Source organism: Chionomys nivalis, chromosome 8 (assembly GCF_950005125.1).
Source record: "Chionomys nivalis chromosome 8, mChiNiv1.1, whole genome shotgun sequence".
NCBI classification, from domain to species: domain Eukaryota; kingdom Metazoa; phylum Chordata; class Mammalia; order Rodentia; family Cricetidae; genus Chionomys; species Chionomys nivalis.
Window position 1 is genome coordinate 14,418,171 of NC_080093.1, and position 12,004 is coordinate 14,430,174.

The 12,004-nt window shown below is 39.3% G+C and overlaps 1 protein-coding gene across 4 annotated transcripts in view; it reads right to left on the bottom strand.

The window, feature by feature from the left end:
• Gbf1 (golgi brefeldin A resistant guanine nucleotide exchange factor 1) overlaps nucleotides 1–12,004 on the bottom strand; it is a 143,289-nt gene that overhangs the window by 119,881 nt on the left and 11,404 nt on the right. For all 4 annotated transcript variants that reach the window (XM_057777366.1, XM_057777365.1, XM_057777364.1 and 1 more), the window contains exon 3: nucleotides 8,325–8,391. In XM_057777366.1, coding sequence (XP_057633349.1) covers nucleotides 8,325–8,391 — 67 coding nt within the window. The remainder of the gene's footprint in view (nucleotides 1–8,324; nucleotides 8,392–12,004) is intronic.

Here is a 12,004-nt window from a genome sequence, read left to right on the forward strand (position 1 = left end):
CAATCGTAGGTAACATTGAAGTTCTTTTGATCCTTTACCTCTCTAATCGATGTCCCCTTCCACCCTTACCCTCCAGTTCTTAAGCTGCTTTCTGGGATATGGGATGAGGAAGCAGCTGCATGGGTGACTACAGAGATCACTTCCTCCTACAGTACATCTGGTCCTGCCCTTCTACCAAATCAAATGCCGATTTATTGCCCTTTGATGGATATAGTCTATCAGGCTACTTCCAAATACCCAAGTTCATACTAGGCCAGAAACTTGAGGCAATAATGTGAATTCCACAAACTAACAAGTAATTGCTCAATAAGCGTGGAACAAGGAAAGGCCAGTTGTGTTCTGTGCACATGTGGCAGCCCTTCATAACTTAGCCTACAGTGGTAGCAGTGTTAACAGAAGACTGGCGTTCCAGCCAGCAGGCGTCCAGGAGTCCTTGTCCATCTAAGTCTGAAAGGTTACACAACAAACAAAAATGGGTAATAGCTGTGTTGACTTCCTGAGGCAAAACTGAGAACATAAAGCAGTCATAGCTCCCTACCTACCATAATCTCCTAAGGTGATCTGAGCTGGAGTTCTAATTTATAGTTTGTTATATATCTAACTCTCTTCTAATGGCTAGCAGGATAAAATAAAGAATTTGTTCTTTCCATAAACATACCCTATACTATTTCAGAAACTGGGGTGGTCAATTAAAGACCTACGAACGTGAGGCAGGTAGAGATGGGGAGGGCTAAAACAAACTCTTCACTATCTTTCCTCCTTAAAACTACATACTGATTGGATTTCAAACATTTGGCTTTCTCTGAAATCCTTTTGGCATTTGCCCTGAGTTTGAGTGGGTGTGGAAGAAAAGGAATCTGCCTGCCTCCTTGTTAAAAACAAAAGAGCAGCTGCCTTTCCCTCTCTTTTTACTCAACTGATTGCTGACACAGCAAGTTGGGCATATACCCAGAGAGACATATCAGGTCTCAAGAAATAGATGTGCTAAAGAGAACAAAGGCAATGAAAGCAACCCCCATGATTCTGACACCTAACAGAGAGCATCCTGCTACAATGCCTACAAACTATGCTACAAAGTACTCAGGTACCTTTGCCTCTGTTTTTGAGAACTAAGATATTAACAATGCATTATTATTGCTGTTACTGTTACTGTTACTGCTACTGCTGCTACTACTACTTACAAGCCTCTTTAGATAGAAAACATGCATTCCTACCAGCCAGACTTGATTCTGACTGCTATGTGTGTGTCCAGGTATTATGGAAAATAAAGGCAGAGCTGTACCCACAAGAAGAAGCAAGACTATACAGAGCTCTCTTCTTTCCCCTCCTCTTCTCCCTCTGAGACAGAGTCTCATTATGTATCCATCCTTTCCTAGAATTCACTGTATAAACCAGGCTGGCCTCAAACTCATGATCCACCTGCTTCAGCCTCCCATGTTATAACAGACATGCACCACCATATTCAACTATCTAGTCTCAAGAGTCTTTATGCATTCTCTTATACTCGTTCCTCTCATGTGTGTCCATGTTCAAGTGTATATGAGTTTCTGGTGTGGTACACAGGCACATGGAGGCCAAAAGTCACTATCGAGTGTCATCTATTGTTTTCCACCTTTTATCCCCCCCCCCCAAGACAGGGTTTTACTGTATTCTGTAGCCCTGACTGTCCTGGATCTCACTCTGTAGACCGGGTGGACCTTGAACTCAAAGAGATCTGTCTGCCTCTGCCTCCCAAGTGCTTGGATTAAAGGTGTGCGCTACCACTGTCTGGCTATCTCTACCTTATTTTTGAGGCAGGGTCTCATATCCTTTTTTAACAAGGTTTCATTTTGTTATCCAATCATGCTTTGAACTGCTAGGCTTCAACAATGTTGCCTCTACCTCCCAAACAGATGGAACTGCAAGCACTGTGCCCAGCTATCAAGCCATATTCTAACATTTCATGCTTTGTGTGTGTATGTGTGTACATAAACATATATATATGGTCTTATGTTCTGTTATAAACCAAGAAAGTAAAAAAGGGGTATAGGAAGTGCACACATTTACCCGACTTTAACCCTTCCAATATTCAGCCTTTTATATAAATTTGTCTGCCAACCTTGGTTCTTAAATTTCTTCTAAAGAAAAACAAAGTAGTTTTCTGTTATACCTTGGACAATTCAAAAGTTCAGTTCTAGCCAGACATGCCTTTAATCTTAGCACTCACAAGACAAAAGTAAACAGACATCTTTAAGTTCCAAGCAAGCCTGGTTTACATAGTGAATTCCATCAACCAGGGCTAATAGTGAGACCCTACCTCAAAACAAAACAAAAAGTTCAATTCAGTTCCAAGCGAAACAAAGGCAATAACTAGTGTACCACTATATGCTGGCTAATGCTGTATTACTCATTCCGCTAGTCCCCAAACTATAGACACCTACAGAAACAAAATGAGTATATACATTCAATCAATATAGGAAATATATTTAGCAATTTTTCATATAATGCATTCAATCTTTTTCTTAAATAAAAAATCTTTTATTTACTCCTAAAATCTTTCTCCTATACTTCTCTCCTCTTCTAAATGAAATCTGAGGTATAAGCTTTTTTGAACTGTTTTTGTCTACCTAGGCAGCTATTTCTAAGATGCCTAGGCCAGACAGGTGTTAAGTCATAGTTCTTCTCCAGTTGGCTTCCAGACTCTGTTTAAATGTTCTCTGAAACCTCTGGAGGGTAGATGTACTCAAACCTCCTAGCTCAGATTCTGAATTCAAAAAGCTTGAGACAGACTGTACCCTACAGGTGTGTTTGTCCAAGATAAACTATATTTAAATAAACTCCTAACACATTCACTTTCTCCAGGCACCTGCTTCTCCCTCTTAGATTCAAGTATGTTAGTTCCTGATATCCCAGTTAGTTCAGTAAAGAAATATTCTATCCACTGATGTCTTTGGAAACATCTAAGTTTTGGGCATAACAGCTTTACATGAGAAAGCCGAATTGAAAAACACATTTTTTTCATTCTCCTTGATTTGTTTGTTATCAAAGAAACAAGAAAAGATGGCAGCAAGATGGCCATGGCAACACAAACTTGTGATCCCAGCAAAGGGAAGACCACCCTGGGCTAAATAGTAATAACAAGTCAAAAGAGAGGAAGGGGAGGAGAGAAAGGTAACAGCAAATTATTCTCATTCCCTATTGTCTTTTTCATACCTGGCAAGGATCATACAGACACCAGTAGCTTCACAGTGGTCAGAGCCATTGGTCTTGTTAACACCAGCAGCTACAAAACACATTTGGTTCTCCCCACACACTTTGGTCCTATACTCTCTCTCTCAATTATTACAGATTAATGTCTAAGTACCTAAGAAAAATGTTTGGCACATAGCAGTATTCAGGAAATATTGGTAAGTAGCAACCCAATAACTCAGGAAAATAAAGAATCCAAATCTCAGAGAATGAATAAGAAAAGGTTCAGAAAAGCTACAATAATTCCATGGTATTTATACTGGTCTCCCTAGTCTGATAATCTGATAATCAAAATAACACATAAGTCCTAAAAAGGCCTGGAACTAACTTCAAAAACACACACACTAAGCCGGGCAGTGGTGGCGCATGCCTTTAATCCCAGCACTCGGGAGGCAGAGGCAGGCGGATCTCTGTGAGTTCAAGTCCAGCTTGGTCTACAAGAGCTAGTTCCAGGACAGGAACCAAAAGCTACAGAGAAACCCTGTCTCGAAAATCCAAAAAAAAAAAACAAAAAACAAAAAAAAACACACACACACAAACACACACACACACTCTCTCTCTCACATTCACTTTCACTCTCTCTCTCCCTGTCTCTCTCTCTCACACAGACACACAAACACACACACTCTTGCTCACATTCACTTTCACTCTCTCTCTCTGTCTCTCTCTCTCACACACACACGCTCACTCACTCACACTGGTTGGAGGCGTATGAGAATGCACACACACAAAACTAAAAAAAGGTCTTCCTCAAGCCTGGCCCTGAAGGCTTTAATGCCATTAAGAGATGATCCCAAATCGATATGGTGGCAAATACCTAGAATCCCATCTCTTGGGAGGTGGAGGTAAGAGAATTCTTTTTTTTTTTTTAAATATTTATTTATTTATTTATTATGTATACAATGTTTTGTCTGTGTGTATGCCTGCAGGTCACAAGAGGGCACCAGACCCCATTAGAGATGGTTGTGAGCCACCATATGGTTGCTGGGAATTGAACTCAGGACCTTTGGAAGAGCAGGCAATGCTCTTAACCTCTGAGCCATCTCTCCAGCCCCGAGAATTCTAATTTTGAAGCCAGTCTGAGCTATATGGTAAGACTTTGTCTAAATAAATAAATAAATAAATAAATAAATAAATAAATAAATAAAAACAAGGCTGGGATTGGGATGTAGCTTATGGTAGAGTACTTGCCTAACATGTACAAGGTCATGGATACAATCCCCAGTACCAAAAAAATCCTTCAAGAAATTTTTGTTGTGATATTTTTAGAATATTTCTTTCTGTTCTAAATCCAAAATTTTTCTAGCAAAGAATCCCTTTGAACAAATATGTGTGCACACACATGAACACATATACATATATGGGGGATGAGCTTGAAGACCAAGGAAAAGGGCAGTCTAAATCTGGATTAAAAAATAAGCACAGCCAAATACCACAAATCACAACTGAATAAATGTATAAAACTATACTAGATAAGGGTACTAAGACTTGCAAAGACTTCTCTAATCTGGCAAAAAATTAACCAAAGATCACAGACCATGTCTCATTCTTCTCAATTGTCCATCTCTTTTCAGACCTAAAACCAAGAGCAATATCAGGAAGATATTTGGCCTTCCTTCTTATGCTCCCATTCCATACCACAGATGTCACCACAGGGTCTAGCTGTGAGGTTGAACATAACTCTAGCATTTTCCCAGAGCCCCATAAGATTACTAGAAAGGTGAAAGGAAATGTATCATTGGAATCTAAAACTGTGGCAGGGTTTGACAGATACAAAGGCTACTTAGGGACAAAAGGGCCACTACCCACTCCCACAGTGACCCTTTGCCATAAGCCCAGGATACCCCAGCCCTGCAGGCAGCACAGAGTTAACTACCCACCCGTTCTGAGAAGCACAAAGGTACATCACTGCAACATGTCTAACATTTACATTGCCTCTCTCTGCTCATTAAACAGGTTTTGGTTAAATAATGAACAAACTGTATTACAGACTCCGATGAGAATTCCAAAATTATAAATCAACTGGGAAAGCCCAAAGGAGCAGACAGACAGGGAGGGGGGAGAAGGATAATATTGACTAATATAAAGGGCGCAGCTTGACAGTGGATATTCCTGCCACACCTGATCAAACACACTCTGTGGGGGGAGGGGAAAGAGAGCAAGAGAGGGGAGATGGGACAAGACAGCCTGAAATTTGCATCCGGAAAAGATTAAAAGGGATTCTTTGGGGATAGAGAAAATACATAATATATATTACTATAAATGCAAAACTGTACTAAAGCTAACTCAAATGTCAAAGATTACAGCTTGAATAAATTTAAATATAAAAGCCATGTGCTTCCTTGAGTTAATGAGAGAGACGTAAAAGGACAAAGTGGCCAAGAGGCTGCCTTATGCTGCCTTTGCTGGGCAATGGGTCCAAAGCTCGGCCATGACTACATCCAAAGGCTTCCCTCCAGAGTTCTAAGCCCGCCCTAAGAAATGTGAATTCATCAGTTTTGTAACTTACATTTGATTTTTTTTAATGACAGATAAAGCTAGGTACAGTGGTGCACACCTATAGTCCCAGTTACTCAGGAGGTTGGCAGATACACCATTTGAGTCCAGAAACTCAAGGCAAGCCTGAACAGTACAATAAAACCCTGATTACATTAAAAACACACACACACACACACACACACACACATTTTGAGCTACAATTCACATGCCATAAAATTTATCCTTGTAAAGTATACAGCTCAGTGGTTTTTAATAGACTTTCAACATTGTACAACCATAAAACACTTTCTTCACTCCCAAAGAAACTCCTCACAGAAATCACACTCCTGCATTAACTCCTTCAGAAGAACCCTCTGAAAGGATCTAAGAGCCCTTAATGACTAAGGGGAACAATCAAGTCCCCCTCACTGATACTTTTGTCAAAGTAACAATATACAAATTCTGTACTCTTGGTTGTAGAGAATGAAGTTATCACAGTTTGTGTAGATACTGACTACAAATATCCCCAAAGATCCTCTGTGAGGATAACTGCCATGGAATCAGTCAGCCTCACAGGAAACAAGGTTCTCATATCCTTGTACAGGAAATTTATACAAAGAAAGAAAAAAATGAAAAATTTGGAGCCAGTATTGAGCAGACACCTGTAACATCAGCACTCCAGGAGCTACAAGTGAGCTTGAGCTGATGTGAGTACTGGAGCTCATGTTAAGCACTGAGCCATTGTCTATACTGCTTCTCTAACTTCTCTAACTTTTTGGTTTGTTTGTTTGCCACTAGGGATTGAACCTGAGGCCTTGTGAATTTGAGGCAAGTGCACTACAATTGAGCTGATCCATTTGTATTTTTGTTTTAAATTTTGAGACAGGGTCTCATTAAGTTGCCCAGGCTGGCCTTGAACTCATTCTATAGCCTAGACAAGTCTTAAATTTTCAATCCTCCTGCCTCAGGCTCCTATATTGAGATTACAGGTCTGTACCACTATGTCTAGGTTGTTTATTTGCTTGCTTGCTTGTTGAGGAGAGAACCTTATTTTGTAGCGCAGACTCTCCTGGAGTCAGTGTGTACGGGAACGTGAGGACAATAAACGGAGTCTCAGTCCCTCTTTGGTGTTCTTAGTCACGTGTGCCCAGCTTTGCCTCCAGTTCACAGCACTCCTTCTGTCTCATCCTGAGTGCTTGGATTACAGGGGTCAGCACCAGACTTGGCTATAAGCCAAGTTTAGTTTATAAAACTAAAAATTTAAAACCTTTTCAGTGAAGCAAAATTCGTTCCTTTATAGATAACTTCAGTCCATGTTTGGGAAAATAACTTTCTCCAAACCTTATCCTATGTTTCTCATAAAATGAGGAACTTCTTTTTCATTTACTGTATGTTTAAGCTGTTGAAGTCTAAATAATGTTCAATGATGGGCTGATACACCACTGTCTACAGCATTCCAAGGCTGTGCTACAAGAGCCCATTAGGGTCAACACAGGAACACATTTCTGAGGCATTTCCTTTTAGTCTATATTGCCTTTAAAAAGCACAAGTGCAAAATAAAAACAATAAATAACAACAAAAAACCACATGGGTATTGACTTTTTTCTTCCATTACCCTCTTCTCCCACACACACAATAAAAGGCACTGTGTATATACAGTCCTCTCTAATTAAATGCACCAAAGCAATGGACAACATGGAGAAGAGCACTAAAGCAGGTGTCAGAAGCCTAAAATTTACTCGATTCGGCTTCTGAGATTAGCTAGATCACTTTAGGTGTACTGTTTGCTTTTTGGTTTTTTGTTTGTCTTTTGTTGTTGTTGTTTTTTTTTCATTTGAGATAGGATCTCATGTAGCTCAGGCTAGCCTAAAACTGGTATATAGCTAAAGGATGATATTGAACTTCTGAACCTCTTGGCTTCTCCTCCCAAGACCTGAGATTACAGACAAGGTCCATGCTACCACAAAGTTTTTGGGGTGCTACAGATTGAATCTAGGGCTTATTCAAGGGAGATCACCACTTGATAAACTGAGCTACAACTCCAAACCTTCAGGCAGATCACGTTAAATCCTCTACACTTCACTTTCTGTCATAAAAAGGGGGCGTTATGCATGTCTCTTTCACACATTTCTGTAAGTTAACAAGGATAATATGCAAATGGCTTTGGAAATTCTAAATGTGAATAATACATAAAGTTAATTTGATTAGGAAAATAAAAGAACAAAGGATTCTGAGAACATAGGAAGACTGAAAGCAATGACTAGGGATTGACAAGCTTTATCCCTGAGCCCAATCTGACTTGCATACTTCTTAAGAAAGAAAATATATACTTCTAATGTACATCTTACTTATGACTAGTGAGCTGCATGGACAGAGCTGAGCAGCCTACAAAGCCTAAAGGGTTTACTATATGGTCCTTTGTTTCCATTTAATTGCCCAATATGATCCTTTATAAGAAAGTTTTGTCTATCCCTGCAGTAAATCAAATACATGTATTTCTTACTAGGCCAGGTAATTCTGTCTGCATGTGGAGCCTTACCTGTTATACTGTTTCCCACGTGTGGCGCCTTCCTTACCTGTTACGCTGTTTAAAAATTCTACTGCATGTGGAGCCTTACCTGTTGCGCTGTTTAAGACCTCCTTTAAATGACTGAAACTGTGCAGTAGAGGATCCCGCTCTTCGTCCTGGAGAATCATAAGTCAAGAAGAAAAATGACTAGTCCAAAACAGTAAAAAGAAAATGAAAGATCAAAACTATCTCCCTAAATCCAACCATAAAATTCAGTATGTTTTCTTTCTGAGGAAAAGAAACTTAACCATGGCTCCTCACTCTATTTCAGAGACACTGTGATCTTACCTAAAGTAAGTTCTTCAATGCTAATCTATAACCCAGTTCCTTTTATTCTTCTTAACATGTTTTACTATATTTTATTTATTTTGTGTACATGTGCACGCCATAGCACACATGTGATGGTGAGGGAACGACATGTGGACTAGGTTCTCCCCTTCCACCATATGATCCTGGGGATCAAACTCTAGCTAGTCATTGGGCTTGTGCCTGCCCACTGAGCCATCTCATTGGCCTCAACCTAGTTTCTGGTTAATCACAGCCAAATATGGGGGGATCTTGAAAGTTTGGCAACAGCAAAATATTCCTGAATACAAAATGATCAGAATTTAATTCAAAATCAAAATGAATTCAGGGAGTCTCAGGCAGTGTGCCTATGATGCATTTTCCTTACTTTGCTGCCGGCAGTCAGTGTTCTAATCACACAACATGCACTTTGCATTGCACATGCCACACCTTGTACCACAATGAGCATGCCCAAACCACATTAGCTTAGATTTCAAACTGGTATGTTTTATGAGTTGCAGTACTTTTGCTGTAAAAAAGTTTTCTGCTCCTCTAGAAACATAATATAAATTTAGTGATGGAAAAAAAATTTTTAAAAATTTTTACTGCCATTCCTCAGAATGTAGGATCAAATTAGAACACCTTTGTATTGTGTTAGAGAATATTTGGTTTTAAAAATGGCTGCTTGTAGGCAGAGGCAGGTGTATCTCTGTTAGTTCGAGGTTAGCCTGGTCTACGAAGAGAGTGCTGGGACCGCCAAGGCTCCACAGAAAAATCCAATAAAAAAAATTATAAAATCAAATCAAAATAGCTATCAACTCCAAAAAATGAACAATATTCTATGTCCTGCAGTACCAAATACTCAGTGATGATTTAATTCTTTATGTAAGAATAAATAAGTACATCTATCTTCCTCATTAGTATGTAAATCTGCTTTCTTCTTTAATAAATGGCAAGGCTATATGTTTATCAAAGAATGTTTTTAAAACATTTATTTGTGCTGGGCAGTGGTAGCACACGTCTTTAATTCCAGCACTCAGGAGGCAGAGACAGGTGGATCTCTGAGTTCGAGGCCAGCCTAGACTACTGAGCAAGTTCCAGGACAGACTCCAAAGTTACAAAAAAACCCTGTCTTGAAAAACAAAGAAAAACAAAACAAAAAAAAAGTATATATTTATGTGTGTATGTGTATGGGCACTCAGATGACTTGACGTAAGTGTGAAAATCACGACAGTATGCAGGAGTTGCTTCTCTCTTTCCAATATGTTCTGGGGATCAAACTTGGGTCATCAGGCTTGGTGGCAAGCACCTCCACCCTCTAAGCCATCTCAGCAACTCCCAAACAATTATTTTTTAGATAAGTTTCTTTATAATTTATTATCAGTAAATGTTTTATTTGTATGTCTAGGTGCCCCATAGTATTTTAAATTTTCTCAAACAAACAGGGACCAAAAGTGAAAAAAAGTGACCAAGAACACCATTTATGTATGTAAAAACCCACGTCTCTACTTTTACTTCACATGTATACATGATACAGACATATATCAGAACTTTCTAACTTGACAAAGATAAACTATTTGGTGAGTATGTTTGGAATATCCCCATGTTTATTCAAAAACACTGATTGAGGGCTAGAGAGATGGCTTAGCAGGTAAAATATTAGTTAGAAAACACTAAACTTATTTTTATAATTGTGCCAAACTTTGTTCACGCAATTCTACAAATAAGCACACATACATACATATGTGTGTGTGTGTTATAATATATATACAACAACAACAAGCAGTCAACTTTAAAACTATATGTGAGGGAACACAGTAAAGAAACTGATGACATAATCATCTCATTAGGGGAAAGGTTTTTATTGTATATCAGAGAAAGAAAAAAATTCAGAGGCATCTGGAAGAGTCCAGAGCAGAGAGAAAAAAGAAACAGACTGGACATGGCCAGGGCTAGGGCAGCTGGATAATGGGAGAGAATATTGGAGATAGCAAGAAAGCAACAGAACTTGAGAGAACAGGGGGTGGACAAATCATGTGGATTATAAGGAAGAATAGCTGGCGGGAGGGCTCTTTTGGAAACAGCAACAACAACAGAAAAAATTTCACAAGTTCCTAAAGAACGCTGGCTTTTATCTGCAGCCAGAAATCCTTCAATAGGCCAGATTGAACCCATTTATGGATATATGAACTTCCTGAGACCTAACACTAACAATGAAGTTTCTTATTCATTTGACTGGCAAGATAAGACCTGCTCTGCATGTGGAAGCTTACAGACTCCATTGCACAGATTATCATCATTGTTATTTTGCTTACATGCATGGCTGTGTGAGGGTGACTGAACACCTGAAACTGGAGTTCAGTCTGGCAATTACAACTGGCAATTGTAAACTGTCATGTGAACTGAACCAGGGTCTTTCAGCAGAGTAGTCAGTGCTCTTAGCCTCAGAGCTATCTCTCCAGCCACAGATAATAATTTTTAAAGATTTAAAAAGACAGGACACTGGATCCTTGGAACTGGAGTTACAGGTGGCTGTAGGCACCCAGCTGTGGCCCTCTGGAAGAGCAGCAGTGCTCTTAACTACTATGTCATCTCTCTAGCCCGAGATGAAACTAAGAAGACACTAGCTCACTCCCACTATCGAAAATGCTTCCTTTCTTGATAAAGTATCTCTGTTTCATATGTGTGTACAGTATATACATATACACACACACATATATATATTTACATACATATATTATACATGTATAGAGAGAAGAATATGATGATCTTTTGGGTTAAACCTATAAATCTGATGCCAATTAAAATAAAACAGAAGTATCCTTGGATACCAAGAACAATTCTGAATTCCTATTATTACTGAAAACACGATGTTATTTTAATTACGGGGATTTTTTTATGTTTATTTTGTGTGTTTGTGTATGTAAGGGCCACACATGTAGTAATTAGAAGACAACCTGTGGGAGTCAGTTCTCTTTTTCTACCATGTGGGTTCCAGGCATTGAACCTAAGTAGTCAGGTGTGGTGGTGTAAATGAAAATGCCCCCATAGGCTCATATTTTTGAATGCTTGGTCACCAGGGAATAGATCAGGAGGTTTGGACTTGTTGGAGGAAGTGTGTCACTGGTGGTGGACATTGAGGTCTCAAAAACCCATGCCAGGCCCATTTTCTCTTTCTCTTTGTCTACTGCCTACAGATCAGGATGTTGTTCTCAGCTACTGTTCTAGTACCATGCGTGGCGCCATGCTAAATTAAATGCTTTCTTTCATAAGAGTTTCTTAGGTCATGATGTCTCTCACAGCAATAGAACAGTGATTAACACATCAGGCTTTATCCACTCACCTACCTTGCCAGCACTAGGTTGTCGTTCTTTTAAGTTTGTCTAAAAAATAATGGGTTTCAACTAGAGGGTGCTGGTGGTGCAGACCTATTCCTAGCATTTA